General features: G+C 41.6%; 1 protein-coding gene across 1 annotated transcript in view; it reads right to left on the bottom strand.

Annotated features, from left to right (window-relative positions):
* The window catches only part of LOC309552691 (leukotriene C4 synthase-like), a gene marked incomplete at its 3' end in the record, with an annotated part of 103,568 nt that extends 76,415 nt beyond the window's left edge, over positions 1 to 27,153 (bottom strand). Inside the window, exon 1 of the mRNA XM_082253617.1 lies at positions 26,920 to 27,153. Within this exon, the coding sequence (XP_082109743.1) occupies positions 26,920 to 26,977 (58 nt within the window). The 5' untranslated portion in view covers positions 26,978 to 27,153. The remainder of the gene's footprint in view (positions 1 to 26,919) is intronic.
* Positions 27,154 to 27,866: the final 713 nt, after the last annotated feature.

Raw genomic sequence — 27,866 nt, 5'->3', positions numbered from 1 at the left:
AGGGAGGAGCCAAGGTCTCTCAAAGGTGGCTGTCCTGAAAGACAAGAAGGCAAAACCAGCATATGCTAGAGCTAGGTTAAGCATCCATTCTAGTAGTTAGAGGTCTAGTCGCATAACAGATTAGAAGTTACTAGGGACTGAGACGCAGAGTAGATATTTTGAGTTCCAGTATCGCACTACGGTTTCTGCTGTTGAGAAGCCTCGTTCCAGGCTGGTTGGACAATGATTGGAGGATCTCACCATCATTGTTGATTTTGTCTTCAGGTCTTTGGGATCAATATGTGCGCTCATCCTCAGGGGCCCCTGCAATTGGACTTTACTGCAACAATTATCTGAAGGTCCTTAATAATAACTGTGTTTACCCGGGTATATGTGCACAATTCCACAAGAACTTCTGTTGGGACCTGTGCCGATATCGCCTGTTTGTATGTTTGTAATAAAAAAAAAAAAGAAGGACAAAACAAAGGTCCCAATCGTACAATAACCATCAGAGATACTGACTTACATTTAAAAAAAAAATAAAAAATAAGTGCATTCAAATGCAGACAATTGCAACTGTGGACACCAAATAGAGACTGATGGACAACATAAAACAGAAAACCCAAAAGTGCTAAACAACCTGCAAGCTCAACACTTTAAAATAAGATGTAAAGTTGATATAATGTACACCTGAAGATTTAATTAAAATATTTTTTCTTGCAAAAGGATATAAAGCACCATTGGTAGGCATGCATTATAATTAGGCATACATTATCCTGATTATAATTCATGCTTACCAATGGAGCATTATATCCTCTCATGAAAAAATGAATTCACTTTTGGAGGTGTACATTATATCAACTTTCTATCTTTTATTTTGGGGTTTTTATTTTGCAGGTTTTTTTGCACTTTTGTTTTTTTTTTTCTATTTGTAGCACCCTACAGGTAGGTGCTAGGTAAAATGTATAGTGGGCCTTGTCTGCCTAACAGCAGGGCTGTGATTTATTTAGCTAGGGTGTCAGGGCATCCAGATGTGCCTGCTGAGGGGAGAAGTATCCCCGCTGGCTCCTGTGGGAGGCTTCTCATAGGGCAGTGTGGGAAGCCCAATCAGGGGACACATCCCAGCAAGTAACTACCCCAGAAGGCAGATTAGGCTGCAAAGGATTCTGGGAGTGGGTATATGTTTTGGGGGGAAGTGCATGGCACAGTGTCTTTGGCGGGAGCAGAGTCCCAGGAAGGAGAGTGCGGCTGTCTCTCCTGCTGTCTGAGGAAGGTGGATGTCTCAGGGTGTCGCCTGAGTGTCCAGAGCATGCCGAGTTGAGCTGAGGGGATCCGGTGTGCCGAGAGCCTGCAGAGAGAGAGAGAGAGAGGGGTCCAGTCCCAGGAATGCCTACACAGGTCGTGAGTACTGAGGATTGCCCCTGGGGGTCTGCCTGAAGTTAGAGGGGACCACTCCGGAAGAGGTTCTGGGATCCAGTGTAAGGGGGGTACCTAGGTTGAGGACCCTGAAGTTACAGAGGGGGTACATATTCAGTGGACCCTGAAGAGTTCAAGGACAAAGGGGGCACCTGCAGTTGCGGCCCTGCATGGTATAGAGCTTGTGTGTTAAAGTGACAGCTATACAGAGTTCTACTACATACAGTGCCTTGCGAAAGTATTTGGCCCCCTTGAACTTTGCGACCTTTTGCCACATTTCAGGCTTCAAACATAAAGGTATAAAACTGTAATTTTTTGTGAAGAATCAACAACAAGTGGGACACAATCATGAAGTGGAACGAAAATTATTGGATATTTCAAACTTTGTTAACAAATAAAAAACTGAAAAATTGGGCGTGCAAAATTATTCAGCCCCTTTTACTTTCAGTGCAGCAAACTCTCTCCAGAAGTTCAGTGAGGATCTCTGAATGATCCAATGTTGACCTAAATGACTAATGATGATAAATAGAATCCACCTGTGTGTAATCAAATCTCCGTATAAATGCACCTGCACTGTGATAGTCTCAGAGGTCCGTTTAAAGCGCAGAGAGCATCATGAAGAACAAGGAAAACACCAGGCAGGTCCGAGATACTGTTGTGGAGAAGTTTAAAGCCGGATTTGGATACAAAAAGATTTTACAAGCTTTAAACATCCCAAGGAGCACTGTGCAAGCAATAATATTGAAATGGAAGGAGTATTAGACCACTGCAAATCTACGAAGACCTGGCCTACCCTCTAAACTGTCAGCTCATACAAGGAGAAGACTGATCAGAGATGCAGCCAAGAGGCCCATGATCACTCTGGATGAACTGCAGAGATATACAGCTGAGGTGGGAGACTCTGTCCATAGGACAACAATCAGTCATATACTGCACAAATCTGGCCTTTATGGAAGAGTGGCAAGAAGAAAGCCATTTCTTAAAGATATCCATAAAAAGTGTTGTTTAAAGTTTGCCACAAGCCACCTGGGAGACACACCAAACATGTGGAAGAAGGTGCTCTGGTCAGATGAAACCAAAATCGAACTTTTTGGCAACAATGCAAAACGTTATGTTTGGCGTAAAAGCAACACAGCTCATCACCCTGAACACACCATCCCCACTGTCAAACATGGTGGTGGCAGCATCATGGTTTGGGCCTGCTTTTCTTCAGCAGGGACAGGGAAGATGGTTAAAATTGATGGGAAGATGGATGGAGCCAAATACAGGACCAATCCAATCGAGAATCCGATGAAAGAACTGAAAACTGCTGTTCACAAACGCTCTCCATCCAACCTCACTGAGCTCGAGCTGTTTTGCAAGGAGGAATGGGCAAAAATTTCAGTCTCTCAATGTGTAAACTGATAGAGACATACCCCAAGCAACTTACAGCTGTAATCGCAGCAAAAGGTGGCGCTACAAAGTATTAACTTAAGGGGGCTGAATAATTTTGCACGCCCAATTTTTCAGATTTTTATTGTTAAAAAGTTTGAAATATCCAAAAAAAATTCGTTCCACTTCATGATTGTGTCCCACTTGTTGATTCTTCACAAAAAATTACAGTTTTATATCTTTATGTTTGAAGCCTGAAATGTGGCAAAAGGTCGCAAAGTTCAAGGGGGCCGAATACTTTCACAAGGCACTGTGCTACCTCAAGTGTCAGGCAGGGGGAAAGTATTCAGTGACTTTCACAGTACAACAGTGTCAGGAGTTCTACAGTACTCAGTCTTGGATCTTCTGGACTATAAGTCGAGGATTCAGCACTTCTTTTGTTCTACAGAATGTTCTCAGTGTCAGTGAGCGTTGGCTGGCGCCGGCTGGTAAAAACAAGGAAGAAAGCCGCTCAGGTGCAAGTTCAGCACTCGGTGCAGGTCAGATCCGCCATCCAAGCATGTAGACATCCAAAAAGAGAGAGACCGCACTCAGAGATGTTAAATAAAAATCCTTAGGACTCCTTTATTCTCCATAAATCCAACAGACAGCAGACAGACAGTGCAATACACGAACAGACGTGTCGGGTTGACGCGTTTCACGATAAAAATCGCTTATTCATAACCACACACCTTGAGACTGTGGATGCCAGCAACCTTTTGTAGATAAACCAAGTAAAAGGTGGATAGGAATGTAATTGCTCACACCCTGAGTTAATTGGTACGAAAAGGCACACAGCTGCTCATTTAGCAATCCACAGTCTCAAGCTGAAGACATTTAATTACAAAACATGTCTCCCTCCCTGCAGGGGGAGGGAGAAAGGTACATACAGACAATATAAAAACACATGTTTAATAGAAAAAATACATATAAATACATGTATGTATATATAACGGGCTGAAAGAATCAAAGAAATATAATAAGTAACACATGACATGTATACTTATAGGGCTTGTCCTCTGGTAGTCAATAATAACTACATAAAAGTTGTCTTTATCCAAAAATAATTTTTAGGAAAGAAATTCTCCAAGTAATCCATCGGCAGCAGTGTAGGGCCGGTACAACACAATATGAGTGAAGAAACACAGATATCTATATGAATAAAGATCTTCTGTCAATGAATGATACCTGTGAGAAACTGAAAAATAGAAAAACACATTGCCGAGGCGATGAAAAAGAAATTGTATTAGACGTAAGTATAAATGAGTGAACATATCAATAAATGAAGGAAGATAGGTATGAAAGTGTGAGCATAAAAACTCCCAATGATACACATATGTAGATAAAATTGTAAACAATATATAATGTATAGAGTAAATATGTGTGAAATTGGAGAGAACTAATCAACAAAATAGCTGATGTAGAAAATGAAAATGGTGGTGAAATAAACATGTGGTCAAAAATAGCGTGAAAAAAAGAGACCTAAAGAACCTAGAAAACACACCTGAAAAATATATAAACATGTTTGAGGCTATAATGTGGTGACATTGTAAGGAACATAATATGTTCATAAAATATGAAAGATGTGGACAAGGATATGTCAACCAAATGTGTGAGCCTGGTTTCACTTGTAAAAATATTAATTAAAAATAATGGTAAGTAAAACCTGGCCTGTAGAGTGAATGTGAGGATAAAAGATGGAATGGAAATATGAGGATGTATAAAAATATATATAAGAGAAGTATATGTATAAAAATAATATGAAAAAGGAAGAGCAAGTGATATATAAATGAAACAAATAATGATTAAATGAAAATATAATATATAAGTTATTATATAGGAAAAATGACACCAGAGGACAGACACCTAAGAAAACAGCCCGTATATAAATTGTATAATATCTACATTGGCACCGATCTCTAGTATATAAAGTAATATAATGTGGTGTGATTAGTATCCACATAATAATGTAAGAAGAAGGCGTAATCATGGGGACCAGAAAACATATATAAAAATGTTGTTCATTGTAATTAGAACATCCCATGGTCGCGTATACAAAAAATATATACATGAAATAATTATATTTAAATTCAATGTGCTCATAGCATACAGGAACTGATGCACATATCAAAAAACAAAGGAAGAATAATCAGAAATGAAAATAAATATAAAAATGAACAAAATTAAACATGATATAGGTGCATCCATTGTAAAGTCCTGGAGAGCAGAAAAATATATAAATAAAGTATAAACTTGAAAATGAATAAAAATCGAGATCGGTGTCAAGGAAGTGGGAAAAATCCCCAACCATGGAATATTAAAACCTGAAAATTCAAAGGTGTGACACTCAGACAGTCAATGAAAAACGACAACAATATACAGCCAAGGTATAAGAATATGCATATATATGGCCCATTGAAGACTAGTTACTCAGGAGACATAATGACTACAACAATGTCGATTGGAACATAGTAAATGGTCAAATATATACCAGTATACAGATGGAGCTGTGACCAGAGAAAAGCAAAAAGCAAAAAGCAAAAACCAAGAAAGGGAAGTTCAAAACTAAATGAACTTACGGGGACACTCCAAGGAGGAGATACACATGAAGAATGTAAATTTGAAGGCAAACAAGACAGTCTATTGGAGGATCAAAACCACCCAAAGACTGTGTTGTGTTTGCAAATAATGCGAGCATATAATCTAAATTTTGAAGTGAAGTTCATAGATGTAATTACATGTGCAGATAAAGACGATCAACCATATATATGCATATTAACTGGATATGGGTAGTACTTTACAAGCAGGGAGAAGAAGGGGAAGCTCACTCATAAAAATGAGTGACGTCCCATTCGAAGTTAAGTCCCTGCAGTATACGAGTTTGTAATCTAAAAATCCAAGAGACTTCTTTCTTACACAACAGGTGAAATATATCTCCGCCCCTAGTTGGTTTGGTGATACGCTCTATAACTTGGACCTGTACCAAAGTAGAATCCCCTCCATGATGATTATTAAAGTGACGTGCCACATTCGTGGACTTTGATAATCGAATGTCACTTAAATGCTCTCTGAACCTATGTTTCAATCTACGGGTAGTCCTACCCACATATTGTATTGAACAGGCTTTGCAGGTTATAAGATATACAACATACTGTGTATTACAGTTAAAAAACTTATCAATATGGAAGATTTTATTATTAGCAGAAGAGGTGAAAACACTCTTTTGGATAATATGGGGACAGGTGACACAGTCGGTCATGCCGCATTTGTAATTGCCCCTACAGTGTAGCCAAGTTAAAGACTGGTTATTTTTTTTGTTAGATTGATATAGGCTAGGGGATAACGAGTTACCTAGAGTTGTTGCCTTTTTTGCCACTATATTCACACCTTCGTTTAGAATATTAGCACAGATATCGTCGGTGCTCAGAAGTGGTAAATGCTTGTAAATAATAGCTTTAACTTTCTGAAACTCCAAACTATAGGGAAGGGATAGTGTGATGGAGGGAACTGGTCTAGTAAATTTGATACATGTATTGGATTTTTTGTTTACTTTATAGTTGGCATGTTTATGGGACATGAGATCGCGGGTTTTAACCCGATAATCTCTGGGATTAGAGGATCTATTATTGTCCAAGAGGTCACTGCGGTCACTATTAAGGGCCATGATGTAAGCTCTATCAATCATCCATCTCGGGTATCCCCGGGCAAGAAACCTAGCTTGTAGGGAAACAGCCTCCAGTTTGAAATCTGAGATGTTACTACATATCCTGCATAATCGTAGGAACTGTCCCACAGGTATTCCTTTAACTGTGTGTATAGGATGACTGGATTTAGCATGTAAAAGACTGTTCCCTGAAAGTGGTTTTCTATACAAATTGGTAATGACCTTGTCATTAGAGTGGCTCAGGGCAACATCCAGGAACTCAATTCTATCTGGACTCCTGTGTCCCGTAAATTTAAGGTTCAGAGAGTTGTTGTTAAGGTATTCCAGGAATGCCTCTATACTGACGTCCCGATGGCAGACAAAGATCAGATCGTCAATGTATCTAAGAAACAGAGCGATCTGATCTCTGAAGGGATTTCCACCTCCAAAGATGTGGGGTCTCTACCACCAGCCCATGTAAAGGTTGTCGAGAGAGGGGGAGAACTTGGCTCCCATCGCTGCCCCACACCTTTGGAGGTAGAAATCCCCATCAAATGAAAAGTAATTATGTGTCAGAAGAAAATTTAACACTTCAAGGATATAAGCTTGAACATCAGTAGTGAGATTGGTACTCTGCGATAAAGTAATTTTAATAGCCTCTAATGCCAGACTATGAGGTATAGACGAGTACAGGCTCGTTACATCGCATGTGATCCACACATAGTGCTCCTTCCATACAAAATCGTCCATGACATTCAGTAAATGTTTGGTGTCTTTCAAGAAACCTGGAAGATTTTGAACTAGATATTGTAGTTGCCCGTCCAACCATTCCCCAAGTTTCTCACAAAGGGACCCGATACCTGAGACAATAGGTCGTCCCAGGACCGGATCTAGACCCTTGTGGACCTTTGGGAGATGGTGGAATATGGGCGTGATGGGAAACTCTGGAACAAGTTTATCGATATCTTTAGTGGAAAAAATACCTAAGAAGACACCTTCCTCTATCAAGGCTGTAAGCTCTTTTTTGATGCTATTGGTGGGATCACCTTTTAAAAGGAGATATGTGGACATATCTCCAAGCTGTCTAAGAGCTTCCTGTTTATACATCTCACTATCTAGTACGACCACTGCTCCCCCTTTATCAGCATTTCTGATGACAATAGACTTATCCCCTTTAAGGGATTTCAAGGATTCCCTTTCTTTTATGGTAAGATTGTCTACAGATTTAGAAATGGCGGGTGGAGTGGTTGCCGCTAGTGCAAAAAGATCTTTTTCTACCAATTTCTGGAATAAATCCATATCGGGAGATCTAGATTGTATTGGATAGAAATTGGAGGAGGTAGACGTAACAATCTTCTTAGTTTCTTCTGTGCCTACACCTTGTATAAATTCGTTGTTTTCAGCCGCCAAATCTTCCAATTCAATTATGGCACATATTTCCCGAAATGTAGATGTACAATCATTTGGAGTATTGGAATGATTGGCAGGCATCTGATTATAGTCAGTGGAGGGGATGTCGTCATGGGCATGTGTCTGGTTTTCACTGGTGGAGGAAATTTCATCCTGGTTAAAAAAGTGTCTCTTCAATGTCAGGTTGCGAACAAACCTATTTATATTAAGTATAGTTTCGAAGGGGTCAAAGTGAGCGTGAGGGCAGAAATTTAAACCCTTAGATAAGAGGCTGATATCTTCTGTAGTGAGCGGTCTCTTTGATAAATTAATAACATTGTTGACAGATGTAGTTGGATGTGTATCTATTTCCGATGAGGTCTGAGGCGGTATTGGCCATCTGTGTGACCTGTGGTGTCTCCTTCCTCCCCGTCTGGTTGCCTTTTGCCTCTTTTTCGGGTAAATCTCCTGTTTCTCCTGGGGATCTCGTTTTTTGGAGCCGATTGGGGATTGGTGTTATTTCCTGATCGTGATGACTGTGGATACTCCATAGATGTATCGGATGTAAGAGGTATGGAAGTGTCTGTAACACCAGTCTCCGGATCGGAGAAGCTAACTCTTTTTTTGGGGTAATGGCGGTGCCAAGTGTTGGTTTTCTTCCATGTGTAAACGTTCTTTGTCTCATAATCTATTTCATCCCTGAGTAGCTTCTCCTGTTTGCCTTTTATGGTGTCGGTCTCCAATCTGTCTATTTTATCATTTAGATGTTGGTCAAACTCAACAAATGAAGTCGTATCCTTGAATGGTAGCAAATCCGCTTGTAGTTTAGAGATATCCTCATGTAATTTGTCCAATTCAAGGGACTTTGAACTGACAATAAGTTTCATCAAATCAAACGAGCATTTTGAAAGAGTGTCAATCCATTCTTGTTTTAGATCTTCATTATATAATTCGAATGTTGGAAATTTTTTGATGCGGAGGCCTCTAGGGATTCGTGCAACGTCAATATATTCATTTAGGGTGGTTTTCTCCCAATATGCCTTCACTTCTTTCACCATCAATTTTTCTAATTTGTGAAAGGTGGTCTTGATCGAACAAGAAGTGTCATCCTTTGTATTTTTCAAAGTGGCTTGTGCATCATGTCTGAGGGGGTTATTGTTGAGCTGTCTGAGTGTCCGACTGGGAGGGGGTTGTTCCATGTCTGTTAAAAGTGCAGCCTGTCTGTCTTGCATATACAGTCTTAGTATAACCGGAGAATATATACTTAGGAGATATTCAAAGGAACTCACCGGGCTGGCTGTATATCGCGGAGATGCAAGCAAAAACAAGGAAGAAAGCCGCTCAGGTGCAAGTTCAGCACTCGGTGCAGGTCAGATCCGCCATCCAAGCATGTAGACATCCAAAAAGAGAGAGACCGCACTCAGAGATGTTAACCACTTTACCACCGGAGGATTTTCCTGCTAAAAGACCAGGGGTTATTTTGCGATTTTTTACTGCGTGACTTTAACGGACAATCGCGCGGTCGTGCGACGCTGTACCTAAACGAATTTCACGTCCTTTTTTTCCCACAAACAGAGCTTTCTTTTGGTGGTATTTGATCACCTGTGCGATTTTTTGATCACGCGCTATAAACAAAAAAAGAGCGTAATTTTTGCAAAAACAACAATATTTTTCACTTTTTTTTATATGAAATTCCCCCCCAAAAAAATGTAAAAATCAAAATTTTTTAAAATTTTCGGCCAATTTGTTTTACGCTACCTATGTTTGGTAAAAAAAATCACAAAAAGCGTATTTTGATTGGTTTGCGCAAAAGTTATCGCGTTTACTAACAAAGGGAAAGATTTTTGTCATTTTTGGTGTTTTTTTTTTTAACGAGTAATGGCGGCGATCTGCGATTTTTTTTGCGGTACTGCGACATTGCGGCAGACAGATCGGACCCTTGACTGACATTTTTGACACTTTTGGGGGTACCAGTGACATTACTGCAGTAATCAGTGCTATATATATGCACTGTTACTGCAAAAATGACACTGGCAGGGAAGGGGTTAACAGTATTGGACAGGGAGGGGTTAAGTGTGTCCTAGGGGCGTGTTTCTAACTGTGCAGAGACAGGTCTACTAGTGTAAAAACAAAGATCAACAGTTCTACATAGTAGAACTGTTTGATCTTCACTTTTACACAGGGAGAACTGACAGGCGGCTTGTTTACACAAGCCGCTCTGTCTTTCTCCCGCTGTACCGGCGATCGTAGTGTGACCGGCGGACATCGGGTCCGCCAGTCACACTCCCGCACTCCTCCGTGAACGAGCCGAGGCGGGCACGCGCCTCAGCGGGCGCGCGCCCGCCCGCTATTGGCTCTGGAAGGAGTGACAGGCGAGCGACGTAGACCTACGTCACTCTGCCTGGCCGGGGCCGACTGCCGCAGTAAATATACTGTGCGCAGTCGGCAAGCGGTTAAATAAAAATCCTTAGGACTCCTTTATTCTCCATAAATCCAACAGACAGCAGACAGACAGTGCAATACACGAACAGACGTGTCGGGTTGACGCGTTTCACGATAAAAATCGCTTATTCATAACCACACACCTTGAGACTGTGGATGCCAGCAACCTTTTGTAGATAAACCAAGTAAAAGGTGGATAGGAATGTAATTGCTCACACCCTGAGTTAATTGGTACGAAAAGGCACACAGCTGCTCATTTAGCAATCCACAGTCTCAAGCTGAAGACATTTAATTACAAAACATGTCTCCCTCCCTGCAGGGGGAGGGAGAAAGGTACATACAGACAATATAAAAACACATGTTTAATAGAAAAAATACATATAAATACATGTATGTATATATAACGGGCTGAAAGAATCAAAGAAATATAATAAGTAACACATGACATGTATACTTATAGGGCTTGTCCTCTGGTAGTCAATAATAACTACATAAAAGTTGTCTTTATCCAAAAATAATTTTTAGGAAAGAAATTCTCCAAGTAATCCATCGGCAGCAGTGTAGGGCCGATACAACACAATATGAGTGAAGAAACACAGATATCTATATGAATAAAGATCTTCTGTCAATGAATGATACCTGTGAGAAACTGAAAAATAGAAAAACACATTGCCGAGGCGATGAAAAAGAAATTGTATTAGACGTAAGTATAAATGAGTGAACATATCAATAAATGAAGGAAGATAGGTATGAAAGTGTGAGCATAAAAACTCCCAATGATACACATATGTAGATAAAATTGTAAACAATATATAATGTATAGAGTAAATATGTGTGAAATTGGAGAGAACTAATCAACAAAATAGCTGATGTAGAAAATGAAAATGGTGGTGAAATAAACATGTGGTCAAAAATAGCGTGAAAAAAAGAGACCTAAAGAACCTAGAAAACACACCTGAAAAATATATAAACATGTTTGAGGCTATAATGTGGTGACATTGTAAGGAACATAATATGTTCATAAAATATGAAAGATGTGGACAAGGATATGTCAACCAAATGTGTGAGCCTGGTTTCACTTGTAAAAATATTAATTAAAAATAATGGTAAGTGAAACCTGGCCTGTAGAGTGAATGTGAGGATAAAAGATGGAATGGAAATATGAGGATGTATAAAAATATATATAAGAGAAGTATATGTATAAAAATAATATGAAAAAGGAAGAGCAAGTGATATATAAATGAAACAAATAATGATTAAATGAAAATATAATATAAAAGTTATTATATAGGAAAAATGACACCAGAGGACAGACACCTAAGAAAACAGCCCGTATATAAATTGTATAATATCTACATTGGCACCGATCTCTAGTATATAAAGTAATATAATGTGGTGTGATTAGTATCCACATAATAATGTAAGAAGAAGGCGTAATCATGGGGACCAGAAAACATATATAAAAATGTTGTTCATTGTAATTAGAACATCCCATGGTCGCGTATACAAAAAATATATACATGAAATAATTATATTTAAATTCAATGTGCTCATAGCATACAGGAACTGATGCACATATCAAAAAACAAAGGAAGAATAATCAGAAATGAAAATAAATATAAAAATGAACAAAATTAAACATGATATAGGTGCATCCATTGTAAAGTCCTGGAGAGCAGAAAAATATATAAATAAAGTATAAACTTGAAAATGAATGAAAATCGAGATCGGTGTCAAGGAAGTGGGAAAAATCCCCAACCATGGAATATTAAAACCTGAAAATTCAAAGGTGTGACACTCAGACAGTCAATGAAAAACGACAACAATATACAGCCAAGGTATAAGAATATGCATATATATGGCCCATTGAAGACTAGTTACTCAGGAGACATAATGACTTCAACAATGTCGATTGGAACATAGTAAATGGTCAAATATATACCAGTATACAGATGGAGCTGTGACCAGAGAAAAGCAAAAAGCAAAAAGCAAAAACCAAGAAAGGGAAGTTCAAAACTAAATGAACTTACGGGGACACTCCAAGGAGGAGATACACATGAAGAATGTAAATTTGAAGGCAAACAAGACAGTCTATTGGAGGATCAAAACCACCCAAAGACTGTGTTGTGTTTGCAAATAATGCGAGCATATAATCTAAATTTTGAAGTGAAGTTCATAGATGTAATTACATGTGCAGATAAAGACGATCAACCATATATATGCATATTAACTGGATATGGGTAGTACTTTACAAGCAGGGAGAAGAAGGGGAAGCTCACTCATAAAAATGAGTGACGTCCCATTCGAAGTTAAGTCCCTGCGGTATACGAGTTTGTAATCTAAAAATCCAAGAGACTTCTTTCTTACACAACAGGTGAAATATATCTCCGCCCCTAGTTGGTTTGGTGATACGCTCTATAACTTGGACCTGTACCAAAGTAGAATCCCCTCCATGATGATTATTAAAGTGACGTGCATTTTATTTTTATACATATACTTCTCTTATATATATTTTTATACATCCTCATATTTCCATTCCATCTTTTATCCTCACATTCACTCTACAGGCCAGGTTTCACTTACCATTATTTTTATTTTGAATTAATATTTTTACAAGTGAAACCAGGCTCACACATTTGGTTGACATATCCTTGTCCACATCTTTCATATTTTATGAACATATTATGTTCCTTACAATGTCACCACATTATAGCCTCAAACATGTTTATATATTTTTCAGGTGTGTTTTCTAGGTTCTTTAGGTCTCTTTTTTTCACGCTATTTTTGACCACATGTTTATTTCACCACCATTTTCATTTTCTACATCAGCTATTTTGTTGATTAGTTCTCTCCAATTTCACACATATTTACTCTATACATTATATATTGTTTACAATTTTATCTACATATGTGTATCATTGGGAGTTTTTATGCTCACACTTTCATACCTATCTTCCTTCATTTATTGATATGTTCACTCATTTATACTTACGTCTAATACAATTTCTTTTTCATCGCCTCGGCAATGTGTTTTTCTATTTTTCAGTTTCTCACAGGTATCATTCATTGACAGAAGATCTTTATTCATATAGATATCTGTGTTTCTTCACTCATATTGTGTTGTACCGGCCCTACACTGCTGCCGATGGATTACTTGGAGAATTTCTTTCCTAAAAATTATTTTTGGATAAAGACAACTTTTATGTAGTTATTATTGACTACCAGAGGACAAGCCCTATAAGTATACATGTCATGTGTTACTTATTATATTTCTTTGATTCTTTCAGCCCGTTATATATACATACATGTATTTATATGTATTTTTTCTATTAAACATGTGTTTTTATATTGTCTGTATGTACCTTTCTCCCTCCCCCTGCAGGGAGGGAGACATGTTTTGTAATTAAATGTCTTCAGCTTGAGACTGTGGATTGCTAAATGAGCAGCTGTGTGCCTTTTCGTACCAATTAACTCAGGGTGTGAGCAATTACATTCCTATCCACCTTTTACTTGGTTTATCTACAAAAGGTTGCTGGCATCCACAGTCTCAAGGTGTGTGGTTATGAATAAGCGATTTTTATCGTGAAACGCGTCAACCCGACACGTCTGTTCGTGTATTGCACTGTCTGTCTGCTGTCTGTTGGATTTATGGAGAATAAAGGAGTCCTAAGGATTTTTATTTAACATCTCTGAGTGCAGTCTCTCTCTTTTTGGATGTCTGGCGCCGGCTGGTGTCAAGGAAGCGCCAACGGGCATTTCAGAAGTATAGTCCCAATTGTAATTAGTTAAGCCTCAAGGAGTATCCCACTCATTCCCTTCTCTCATCCCCTAATTCCAATAAAAAACACAAACAAAGATGCCGGAGTTGTCGCTGCTTCAGTTGTCACACCTGGGGACTCAGCTCACATGGGCTGGAGAGGATTCCGGTACTAATGGCAGACCCACATCAGGCCATAGGCCTGGAAATCTTGCTACATATTGGATGTATGTTATATTTTAATCTTTTCCAATATACAGTTTGTATTATTTCCATACTTGTATACATCTATATACTTATACAGTTGTGCTCATAAGTTTACATACCCTGGCAGAATTTATGATTTCTTGGCCATTTTTCAGAGAATATGAATGATAACACAACTCATGCTAAGTGTTTGGCTGAAGCCATTTATTATCAATCAACTGTGTTTACTCTTATTAAATCATATTGACAACAGAAACTACACAAAGGACCCTGATCAAAAGTTTACATACCCCAGTTTTTAATACAGTGTATTGCCCCCTTTAACATCAATGACAGCTTGAAGTCTTTTGTTGTAGTTGTGGACGAGGCTCTTTATCTTCTCAGATGGTAAAGCTGCCCATTATTCCTGGCAAAAAGCCTCCAGTTTCTGTAATTCTTGGGCTGTCTTCAATGAACTGCACGTTTGAGATCTCCCCAGAGTGTCTCAATGATATTGAGGTCAGGAGACTGAGATGGCCGCTCCAGAACCTTCACTTTATTCTGCTGTAGCCAATGACAGGTTGACTTGTCCTTGTGTTTAGGATAATTGTCATATTGGAATGTTCAAGTACGTTCCATGGGCAGCTTCCTGGGCTGATAAATGCAAATTTTCCTCCTGTATTTTTTGATAACATACTGCATTCATCTTGCCATCAAATCTGACCAAATTTCCTGTGCCTTTGTAGCTCACACATCCCCAAAACATCAGTGATTCACCTCCGTGTTTCACAGTAGGAATGGTGTAACTTTCATCATAGGCCTTATTGACTCCTCTCCAAATGTATCCAAAAAGCTCAATTTTGGTCTCATCACTCCAAATGACTTTGTGCCAGAAGACTTGAGGCTTGTCTCTGTGCTGTTTGGCGTATTGTTAGCGGGATACTTTGTGGCATTTGAGTAGTAATGGCTTTCTTCTGGCGACTCGACCATGCAGCCCATCTTTCTTCAAGTGTCTCCTTATTGTGCATCTTGAAACTGCCACACCACTTGTTTTCAGAGAGCCCTGTATTTCACCTGAAGTTATTTGTGGGTTTTCCTGGCAGTTGTGGCTGAAATTTTAGTTGGTCTACCTGACCGTGGTTTGGTTTCAACAGAACCCCTCATTTTCCACTTCTTGATTATGTAGCACTACTCCCTTGGGAGCTGCTGGTGATGGGCCCCCCTGGATTACCCATAGCAACCGTACAATAGTTCAGTGAATTCAAAGTGCCTGGCTCAGTCAAGAAACAGTCTAGGAGTTTTGGTTTTTGTGGTTTTATTGAGAACTTGGATAGGAGAAGGGAATGAGTGGGATACTCCAACTTGAATAAACTATGCACAATTTGCTGGGATGTCTGGAAATAACTGAGTGAGTCAAGGCTGCTGCTTCACCTTGTCATTAGCGATGAAGTAGTAATTAATGAACCGCTTTAGATAAGCTGTACTGTACTGCAGAACACACTTCAGGGCCCTTCCTAGCACCCCCTTTCTTCCTATTCTTCAGGGCTTTCTACATGGCACCCCCTTTACTGTAATACTATCCGTGTGAGCTAGCTCCTTGATCCCCTGACTTCACTTGAGTGGTCCCCCTTCCTGGGCCAGACCCTTTGGCAGGTCTCTCAGTACTTATGGACACTGTTTTTCCCAAGAGACTCTGCCAGCAGCTCCACCGTCAGTTACACCGGATCCTCTGCAGCCGCGGTTAGTATTATATGTTATATGTTGATTGCAGTAGTTCCCCTGCTCCCAATTAGTTTGACTAGACTACTGGTTAATTTCCTAGAAAGGGAATCCCCTCTGTTCACAGAGGCCCTGAGTGCCATGGTGGTCAACAGTATCAAAGGCTGCAGAAATGTCTAGTCGTAAGAGTATGGAGTAGTGACCATTGGCTTTTGCAGGTAAGTAAATCATTATTGAATTTTAGTAGACTGCAAGGGAGCAAGAAGGTTGTCTTCAGTCAAGTAGGAGCTCAGACGGTTGTTGCCTAAGCATTCTAAAAGTTAATATGTAAATAGGAGCAAGAGGATGATGGGTCTTAAGTTGTATAGGCTGGTGGGATCCAGTGAGGGCTTTTTAAGTATGGGGCTGATTTGTGCATGCTTTAGAGGGGAGGGGGAAGATGCCAGTAGAGAGGGAGAGATTGAAGATGTGAGTGAGTGGGCATAAGACAGGGGGAAGGGGGTGATCATAGTAATTGTGAGGGAACAGGGTCCAGAGGACAATTGGTTAGGTGGGTGTCTGAGAAAAGTTTGATAACCTTTTCTTTAGTAGCCAGGTAATAAGAGGAAATTATTAAAAATGGATTTTTGTAAGATCTTACCGTAAAATCCTTTTCTCTTAGCTCATTGACAGACGTAGTCCTCGGTGATACACCACCTTCGGGTTATGTTGCCTCCACAGGAGCAGGACTAGACAGGAAATTAAAAAGCTCTGGCCACACCCTAGGGGCAGTCCCAGAGGGTATATCCTCTCTCTCTCTGCCTCAGCAAATCAGTTATGTGAAAAAGCAGTCTTTAGAGATTTAACCCAACCCAACTCAAAAAACAGAGGGGCGGGGACTACGTCTGTCAATGAGCTAAGAGAAAAGGATTTTACGGTAAGATCTTACAAAAATCCATTTTTCTCTAGCGCTCATTGACAGACGTAGTCCTCGGTGATACACCACCTTCGGGACGTCCCAGAGCAGTATCACAACTGAGGGGTGGGAAAATGAAATCAAATCCCAATCTAGAAGGCCCAACCGGTGCCAACTAGAAGTTTACAATGCTCATCCTTAATGATGAGACTCAACAAAAAAGAGAAAAATTTTTTTTTTTTTTTTTTTTTTTTCAAACAGAAAAAAACCCTCGAGGTAGACCACCGGTCTCCTCAAATTGCGGCCTGCAAAACCTTGCGGCCAAATGAGGCATCCGCCGATGCCGTCACATCAATTTTATAGAATTTTGTAAAGGTATGTACCGACGACCAGGTGGCCGCCTTACATACCTGGACCACTGACGCCTGAGGGCGAAAGGCCCAGGAAGTACTGAGCGCTCGAGTGGAGTGCGCCCTAACAGGGAACGGAGGACTCTGACCCTTAATAGAATAAGCCTGTACCACCGTCTGTCTAATCCATTTGGCAATGGTCGCGGCAGATGCAGGCAAACCCTTTCTGGGGCCATCCGTGATCACAAAAAGTGAATCCGTCTTACGGAATGATTCCGTAGCTTTCAGGTATACCCTGATTGCCCGAACCACATCTAAGGAATGCAACGCATGTTCCCGATGATGCTTGGGCTGAGGACACAAGGAAGGTAGTACAATATCTTCATTCAGATGAAAATCTGAAACCACCTTAGGAAGAAAGGATGGCTTAGGATGAAGTACTACCTTATCCCTATGAATCACTAGGTATGGGGACTGGCATGATAATGCAGCCAGTTCTGACACCCTGCGAGCAGAAGTAATAGCCACCAGGAAGGCCACCTTCTGGGATAAAGTAAGCAAGGGAATCTCCCTGATGTTTTCAAAGGGAGGTTTCTGTAGAACCGACAAAACCAAATTAAGATCCCAGGGCGGTAAGGGCGCGCGGACTGGAGGAGCCAGGTGCCGCACCCCCTGGATGAAATTCCGCACCAAGGACTTGGTAGCTAAAGGTTTCTGAAAGAAGATTGCTAATGCTGAAACTTGACCCTTGATGGTGCTCAAGGCTAGCTTCTGCTCAACCCCTTGTTGCAAAAAGGCCAATATTCGAGTCACCGAATAGGTACGTGGAGGAAATCCTAAAGATTCGCACCACGCAATATAAGTCTTCCATGTGTGATAATAGACCTTGCTGGAAGTCGCTTTCCTTGCTTTAATAAGGGTAGGAATGACTGAAGCTGACAAACCTCTGTCCTTCAGTACTTGGGTCTCAATGGCCAAGCCATTAAACCCAGCGACTGTAAAGCATGATGGTAAATTGGTCCTTGAGACCACAGACACTCCCTGAGACGAAGTTCCCACGGAACGTCTGCGACTAGCATGTTCAAGTCGGCCAGGCCGGCTTGAGGAGGCCAGCCTAGAATTTCTAGGACCACTGGCGCTGATAGAATCTGAACCAGGCGTCCCTAGAGGTATCTGGCCCCGACCATCCGAGAAAGTCTGGTCGTTTTCTGTTCCCACACATTTATCAGATACCTGATTGTTATCAGGAAGGGTGATCTTTTCTGGTTGAACCTCAGGGACCGAAGTCACCCGACTAGAGGCTACTTGGCCTATCTGGTCAACCAGATCCGATTCCTGTGAGGTATAGGGACTAATCTTAGGAAAAGGTAAAGGAAAAGATCTATTCAGGGAACGGTAACTACCGCTTCCTGTAGTACTTAAATGTTGGAAGGGAAGAATCGCACCGGTAGTAGTGGTTGATGCTCGATCTAATGTCCTGAATACCGGTGAAAACGTCCCCCCACCCTGAAACCGGGTGGGGGCGCACCTTCAGGCTGTGTACTCCTTTGCTTCGGGTTTGGCTGGGTTGGTCCTCTGCTTGTCCGACCAGCCCTTCTTGAACCCTCCTGGAGGAGTCTTGCCTTTCCCGCTAGTACCAGCCGGGCGCCCTTTATGGGCGGTAAAGAAAGGTCCTCGCTTGTTGCGAGGTCCCTTAGCTTTAGCAGCCTGTGGCAAAAAAGTGCTCTTGCCCCCGGTGGCATCCTTAATGATTTCATCTAGGTTGGCCCCAAATAGACGATTCCCCTGAAAAGGGAGATTTGTCAAGGTCTTCTTGGAACCTAGGTCAGCTGACCAGCATTTTAACCACAGCACACGTCTGAGGATCACCGCTGACATAGATGCATGCCCTAATAAGGGAGTAGTGTCCAAGGCTGCGTCACAGATAAACTGTAGCCCTTGTATAATCTGTTCCATCAAATCAGATGTCTCCTGGGGAATATCTTTTCCCCTAAGGTCTTGGCGTACCATTTTCGCCCATTCCGTAAGTGTCTGGGAAACTAGACCAATAACAATTACTGGTCTAAATGCTGACCCTATCAGAGAGAAGATGGTGCGGGACTCTGCTTCCATCTTTCGATCCACCGGATCCTTAAAGGACGAAGTGTCCTCCACTGGGATAACCGTGGCTTTATTCAGCCTGGAAATAGGTGGATCCACCACTGGTGGTACCGTCCATTTCTTAATGATGGATTCCTCAAATGGATAGCGTCTAGCAATACGCTTGGAAATAGTAAAGGTACGTTTAGAATGCTCCCATTCTCCTTTAATCTGATTACCGAAACATTTGGGTACAGGAAAAACCTTCACCGTTTTGATGGGCTTATTAGTACCAAAAGGAATCTCTGTTTCAGTTGCCTCTGCCGGTAAAGCCTCAAGTTTTAAGGTTTCCTGCACTGCCACAACTAGTGCGTCCACCAATGCTTCTTCCTGAATTATAGCAGGAGAAGAAGCGTCCTCCTCACTGTCTGAGGGGGCTTTACCTGGGATAACAGCCCTTGCAGAGGAACCTGCAACTGCAGTGACCATCTCTGAATCTGAGTCAGAGGTGTCAGATAGTATAGGGGTAGGCGGGGGTCGCTTCCTTGACCCCCGTCCCTGACAGGCCGCCTCCACCCGAGCCACCATAGACTCCAAAATTGCTGTAAATGACTCTACACTCTGTGCACCGGCGGGTCCCGTGGCCCCCTCGAGGGAAACAGGTGGGGGAATATGTGTGGCAGGGTCCATGATAATTCCAGTCACTTCCTGGATAATATAATTCAAAAATAAAAAACTTTTTTTTTTTTTTTTTTTCAGACCCCCAGCGCCACAAAAAGCCCCTTAGTGTTACCTGCTAGGGATCCCTATCGATCGAGAGAGAGAGAGAGATAGACCCCCAGGCTCACCACTTGATGCTCAGAGTTTAACTGCAACAGGTTACAGCGCTGTCTTGACAAACAGGAAGTCTTTTGGCTGGCTGCTCAGGAAGAAAGGAGGCGGCTCCGCCCCTCTGCACGCCTTCCGGCGCCTCCCCCAAGCTCCACGAGGTGTTTGGATCACCTCAAACATGGCCGCCCCCATGCTGGAGACACGAGGCTACGCCAAAATGGCGGCTCGTGCGATCCAGCAAAAAAAAAATGGCGGCGGCCTGTACTGAATAGCGGTGTGCTGCAGGGCACACAACACTCTCTCTGCATGGGGATATGGCGTGGTTGGCGGTACCGGCCCTGGCGGACCGCATGGCCATTCGGGAGGCCTGCTAATAGCTGGAGATCTGATTAGGAAGGCAGTCTACATGTCCGTGGCTTCTGACTGGTAGGTAGCTTATTCTTATCACCGTAAGATTCCCAGAATGCCACAGATTACATCTTTTTAACATGTATACAATTAGATTGTTAGCTCCCAAACCAAGCCTCCTGGCTTTTTGCACATAAAATCACACTCAAAGTAGGAGGATCTGTGTCATGTTATAGGATAGAGAGGGACTCTATCTTACCATACAGAGAGGGGCCCGCGTTCACCACAAGACCCGTCAGGGGAAAAGGGGGAACATACTACTCACCATACCGGAACCAGGCGGGCACCAACTCCTGACAGTACCCCTCTCCACCGGGGCGGGAGGGCTGTCGACCGATACGGACGCCGTGACTCATGGCCTTTGGCGTTTCAGCGAGACGTTTAACTCGCGGGGTCAGTCCTTTAATGGGACTTTGTCGCGGCCGACCCAGCGCGGAGCTATGGCCTGCACGCGCTCGTAGGCTGAACTGGGGTGACCACCGGATCTCAACATCCAGCCCGTCGCCCAGTTCAGCTTTCTTGCTTGAAGATCTCACAGGAACACTGGAGAAAAAAAGCTGTCTAAAAAATCCTTTAAGAAAAAAATTCTTGCCAGGACCTAAGATCCCAGCAAGGTATCTAGGTCCTTACTCCTAACTAGACAGAAAATAACTGATTTGCTGAGGCAGAGAGAGAGAGGATATACCCTCTGGGACTGCCCCTAGGGTGTGGCCAGAGCTTTTTAATTTCCTGTCTAGTCCTGCTCCTGTGGAGGCAACATAACCCGAAGGTGGTGTATCACCGAGGACTACGTCTGTCAATGAGCGCTAGAGAAATGTGCTGTTAGACAGGGTATATTAAGAAGGGAAGAAATCTGTATAGAGTGGAGCTGTCCTGACGAATTGCATCAATCTTGCCTTTGAAATGATTGGCAATATTAAATGTGGATTGGCAATATTAAATGAGGAGAAGAGCCGACAAGGACTGGATGACAGAGTATTAAAAACAGTGACAAAATAGGTTTGTTTGGCAGCATGGAGGCAGGGATTGTGTTTGAATAAAGTAGATTTATATAGGGTGAAGTCTTACAGGGATTTAATTTTACACCAGTGTTTAGAGGTATTGGTGCTCAACCTGCAATCTGGGGGCCACATGTGGCCCTTTGGTGCTTCCTGTGCGGCCCTTTGCGGACCCTGGTAGTGAGAGTGGCAGCATAGATTTGCAAAGGGTTTGTACTTGTAATGACCATGTAATAATATTAATATAATCTTTAGTAGTTTCACATAATGTTACCGGTTTCAAACACCATCTGTAGAATGTCTGCAGTCTGTTTCCCCAGGCATGTCTACATCTTTCTGGCCATCTCATCTGGTATGTTTGCAGTCGTTTACAGTTTTTTGTATGTTTACATATTCTGAATATTACGTATAATGTGACCCTTAGGTGCATTCAGGGGCTGCAGTTGAGGGCTCCTGTTTTTTTTATCGGTTGATAATCACTACTCTTAGGCAAATTAATACTTCCTGGATCAATAATGTAGAACATTTATTATAGCTAAAATTGATTTATAGTTTTTCAGTTTAGAAACACATCTGAACCTTTTTGAAGTAATTTACTGAGTGGGATAGAATAAGCTCATGTGGAAAATTATACCGCATTTTTATAGCTCATACTGTAAAGAAACCTTTTCGTATGCACAGGTTAAGCCTCTTTACCATCCGTTCTCTATTATCTTTTTGGGGGACCTTAAAGTAAACAATTCTGCCAAGTTTACTCTAAGAACCATTTAGGTATTTATACAAGGGGATTGATTCACATGAAGCTCTCCTACGTAATATTTTGAAAAAACACTGGCCAATCCTGACCCAAGATTACACTCTAACTAAATATTTGAATCCCCAACCTAACCTTGTGTTTAGGAGAGCCACCTCTTTGAGAGATCAGCTCAATAAGAGCCATTACACTATTCAAGAGGAATACCCACATGAAAGGGCACCTATCAATCTGGGTCCTGTAATAAATGCCCTTGGGTCCTAGCTGGCAAAGGTATCCATTTACCCAATGGAAAATGGCACAAATCAAAGCAATTCGCGGACTGTAACACTCAGGGTTTGGTATACCTGATGACTTGCACCTGCGGAGTGTTTTACGTAGGTAAGACTAACCGTAAACTCAGCCAACGAATAGGAGACCACACCTATCACTCCGCAGGGGGTACCATTCAAACTAGCGTGACCCGCCACATAGGCCTCCACCATAGATACGACAACACTGTTGTCTCATTCTTTGTCTTGAAGGTAATACCCCCAGACCCCCGAGGGGGGGGGGGGGATTGGGATAAACGTATACTCCAAAAGGAGACTCTCTGGATAGAGTCGTTAGAAGCTACCAAACCCCCGGGGATTAATGAGGCTCTATCCTACAAGCCCTTTTTAGGCTGATCAACACATATTAATTAAATACTTCTCTTTTCCAGCCACTGAACCAGTTTTTTCTGTCCTCTATTTACTCAAAGGAAATGCTATAATACACACTAACATCTACTCGAGTACAGTACACCACCGGAGCCTTGCCATCTTGGGTGACAATACTCCGTTGGGGACTGACTGGTTGATCTTGCGGTATGGAGATTTGAATGCAGACAAGCTCAAGACATAGGTTTTATGTCAATATATAACAATGAAATGTTTTTGGATACATTTTTTTGCTATATCTATATGTTTCCGTACTTTTAGATGTCTTATGCAACTTGTACATACATATATATTTTTTCCAGTATGATGCTGTTATGCTTATCATATGGTTGCTTGGGCGGCTTTCTCTTTATAGCCCCCCATGCAGTTATATGTGCATGAGTATTTAAATAGTTTCAGGCTTGATGTGGGACACCCTCCAATGCCTGGAACAAATGTTGAAATTGCATAGGCTGATTATCTGTACATACAGTGGGTACGGAAAGTATTCAGACCCCCTTAAATTTTTCACTCTTTGTTATATTGCAGCCATTTGCTAAAATCATTTAAGTTCATTCTTCTTCCTCATGAATGTACACATAGCACCCCATACTGACAGAAAAACACAGAATTGTTGACATTGTTGCAGATTTATTAAAAAAGAAAAACTGAAATATCACATGGTCCTAAGTATTCAGACCCTTTGCTGTGACACTCATATATTTAACTCAGGTGCTTTCCATTTCTTCTGATCATCCTTGAGATGGTTCTACACCTTCATTTGAGTCCAGCTGTGTTTGATTATACTGATTGGACTTGATTAGGAAAGCCACACACCTGTCTATATAAGACCTTCCAGATCACAATGCATGTCAGAGCAAATGAGAATCATGAGGTCAAAGGAACTGCCTGAAGAGCTCAGAGACAGAATTGTGGCAAGGCACAGATCTGGCCAAGGTTACAAAAAGATTTCTGCTGCACTTAAGGTTCCTAAGAGCACAGTGGCTCTGTGGAAGACGTTTGGGACAACCAGAACCCTTCCTAGAGCTGGCCGTCCGGCCAAACTGAGCTATCGGGGGAGAAGAGCCTTGGTGAGAGAGGTAAAGAAGAACCCAAAGATCACTGTGGCTGAGCTCCAGAGATGCAGTCAGGAGATGGGAGAAAGTTGTAGAAAGTCAACCATCACTGCAGCCCTCCACCAGTCGGGGCTTTATGGCAGAGTGGCCCGAAGGAAGCCTCTCCTCAGTGTAAGACACATGAAAGCCCGCATGGAGTTTGCTAAAAAAACACCTGAAGGAAAGACTCCAAGATGGTGAGAAATAAGATTCTCTGGTCTGATGAGACCAAAATAGAACTTTTTGGCCTTAATTCTAAGCGGTATGTGTGGAAAAAAACAGGCACTGCTCATCACCTGTCCAATACAGTCCCAACAGTGAAGCATGGTGGTGGCAGCATCATGCTGTGGGGGTGTTTTTCAGCTGCAGGGACAGGACGACTGGTTGCAATCGAGGGAAAGATGAATGCGGCCAAGTACAGGGATATCCTGGACAAAAACCTTCTCCAGAGTGCTCTGGACCTCAGACTGGGACGAAGGTTTACCTTCCAACAAGACAATGACCCTAAGCACACAGCTAAAATAACGAAGGAGTGGCTTCACAAAAACTCCGTGACTGTTCTTGAATTGCGCAGCCAGAGCCCTGACTTAAACCCAATTGAGCATCTCTGGAGAGACCTAAAAATGGCTGTCCACCAACGTTTACCATCCAACCTGACAGAACTGGAGAGGATCTGCAAGGAGGAATGGCAGAGGATCCCCAAATCCAGGTGTGAAAGACTTGTTGCATCTTTCCCAAAAAGACTCCTGGCTGTATTAGATCAAAAGGGGGCTTCTACTAAATACTGAGCAAAGGGTCTGAATACTTAGGACCATGTGATATTTCAGTTTTTATTTTTTAATAAATCTGCAACAATGTCAACAATTCTGTGTTTTTCTGTCAGTATGGGGTGCTATGTGTACATTCATGAGGAAGAAGAATGAACCTAAATGATTTTAGCAAATGGCTGCAATATAACAAAGAGTGAAAAATTTAAGGGGGTCTGAATACTTTCCGTACCCACTGTATCTATATAAAGCTGTCTATACTGCATTTTATAAGGTGCTGTTATTGCTGAATATGTTTTTGATGATATATATATCCCTTTTTGGGAATTGTTTGTATGTGTATATAAGTGAGCCTGTATGATGTCTTCGGTGCACCACCCGATCTGTTCCTCTACCCTGATCCTTTAGGTTGTGGGGGTGGGCGATCGCTTAATATGTCCCTGACGGGTGTGTGGTTTTCGGACATTGCGACCAATTTATTGGCCGCTATGTGGCTATTGGAGGTCATTTTCCTATGACCGCAGCGGTGTGTAGCACTGTACACGCCCCTTTCCTAGGGGCTTGCCCATTCGGAGACCTGACCCGGCGAATACGTCACTTCCGGCGCTCTGGACGTGAGTTCCGGCGCCAGTTGACGTCACACGCCGGGTTGAGGCACAATATAAACGGCAGTGTGTGGGACATTTCCACAGAATATGGGAGAGATCCCCGTGCGGCTGGCATATCGGGTGAGTTGAGCTTTCCTGTGCATAAGACATGTACCTTATGGTACCTATATGCCGTAATTGATATACACTTTTTTGTTAACTTTACTTACCATCTTTTTATCTAGACTGTGTCTGGCGCCACATCTTAATCCATTGTAGATTTACCAGGAATCTCCCCCTTTGAGCTATTTATGCTTTATCTAAACATCTGGGACATGCAGAAGGCCCTCGCAGGGGTCCTCCAGTATATTTATAATATACCATGTAATTAGGTATGTCATATTATACAACATAATCTCAACAATTGGAAGGGGACCATACAGTCCCCCTCCCCATTTCTTTGTGATCACCTATTTAGACATTCCCTTCTCATCTCCTTTTAGATACAATAGAAGGTGTGTGCCATAACCCAATACTTGGGAACGAACGATACATATGTGTCTATACCTATTCCAAATTGTTCCCTGGGCTCTGTTGCAGCTTTAGGTATGCCTACTTTTTATTATATATTTTGTAAACACTTTTTTAATGAGAATTACCCTATGCATCTATTAGCATGCTCTTTCCAGGTGCCATTACCCTTTCTTTATACCTTCGAATATCATCTTTATGCTCACTCACTCTACTAGTGGTTAATTTACTATATCTTTATTTCTGACATGCTGTCGATGCATGTTGATTTTTGCCTCCACACCCGTCGGTGAGACGTATGATTTGGGCGTTTCTCCTTCCCCCCACACCTATCGGGGTTCCTTGGGACGTTTTGGTTGGTGCGCTTGAGACATCAGGTCCTCCTTATACAAATGTTTATTATATTATAATACTGTAATACAAACTAACATTATTATCGTTATACAGGAATACTCAGGAAAATTGAATGTTACAGCACAAATTAATATATACCCCTGAAGAAGCAGTAGGAAAAACTGCGAAACATGTCGGTTTATCCGGTAGTCATATCGGATGTATTAATTAATAAGATCTCTCAAATGTACTCCTGTATTTATACTGTTCCATGTATGTTTTGTGCTTTTTATTGCTTGTCATTTTAAATTTTGGAATAAACTTTATTAATTTTAATATATTCTCCTTACTTATGCATTACTCCATATATTAGAGCTAAGTATCATTTAAAAATCCCAATTGCCCTCACATGTTCTATTTCCTCCTTTCCTGGTCTATCCTTTTCTAGGAAGGTTCCTTCCCTCTTCATCTTGAGGAGGACAGACCTTGTCACCTGGTCTTGCCTCTCCTCTTCTTTGGGTTCTTTCCCAACTCTTTACAATTTGATCCTAAGGGATGTCGGTACAATTTAATAAGTATTCTCTCAAACACTATCTTCTTTAGACAATATGATATTGAAGTTGTCTACAAGGAATAAGTAATAATATTACCTTGTTCCAGCACTGCTACTACAGTGATAAAAGCCAGCTGAGCCACTTGGTCATGCATATTAGAGAAAATGCTTGGATCCTGTTGCGAGTTGTCTGCAAATGAAGATTCTGTGTCTGGGTTGGCAGGGCAATTCCCCGGGTTTGTGCCTTTAAGAAATATAAATGCCGGATGGTTGAAGCAGGTTGTTACTATTCAGCTTTTTCTGGAAAAACTTGATGTCAGGTTATCAGCAGCAGGAGCAACAAACTGTGGCGTGGTGCAGCCTTCGGGGTGTGTATCCATACAGTGTTTATTCGCCTGTAGACAGACGGGCTCAGTGCTGTACTCTAATGTGATACCTGACTTCCTCTTTTCACAGGCAGCTTTGCAGAAGTCATTATCTTGCTTTTCATTCAGATTTTTCAATAGTAGCTGACGTTTTGCCTGCAATTTACATTGTATCCTTTAGTTATGTATTGCACACTGCACTCATTGTGCACACAGTACTAATAATGTTTTGATTATGTATTGCCATTCTTTCGAGTCTTGATAAAAAATTAGACCCCCCCCCCCCCATGTTACACCCCTTGTTATGTACTATGTACTTCTGCTCACACAGGGTGTTCAGTGACATGATCTGTGATAGCTGTGCCCACTAGACAGTTCACCATCACAGTAGTCAGTAGGGGGCCAATGGGATGACACTACACTACTCTGGTGATGCTATGTAAGAAAAGAAAAATTGTAAAAAATGACCAGTCAGTGTCCCTAATCACCGCCGTACCAGTTGCAGTGTCCCTGGTCACCGCTACACCAATTACTGTGTCCACAGTCACCAGCAAATCAATCACAGTGTCTCTGATCACTGCCACAGCATTTATAGTGCCACCATAAGGACTTGTTCACATGTGCAATGTTTTTTGAAGAGCCATCTATGTTCAAATTATTCTTCGGAGAGCATTTGACA

This window comes from Pelophylax lessonae (assembly GCF_965119305.1).
Source record: "Pelophylax lessonae genome assembly, chromosome: 4".
Lineage (NCBI taxonomy): Eukaryota > Metazoa > Chordata > Amphibia > Anura > Ranidae > Pelophylax > Pelophylax lessonae.
Note: the sequence above shows the minus strand (reverse complement) of the source record. Positions and strands in the feature narration are given on the sequence as shown.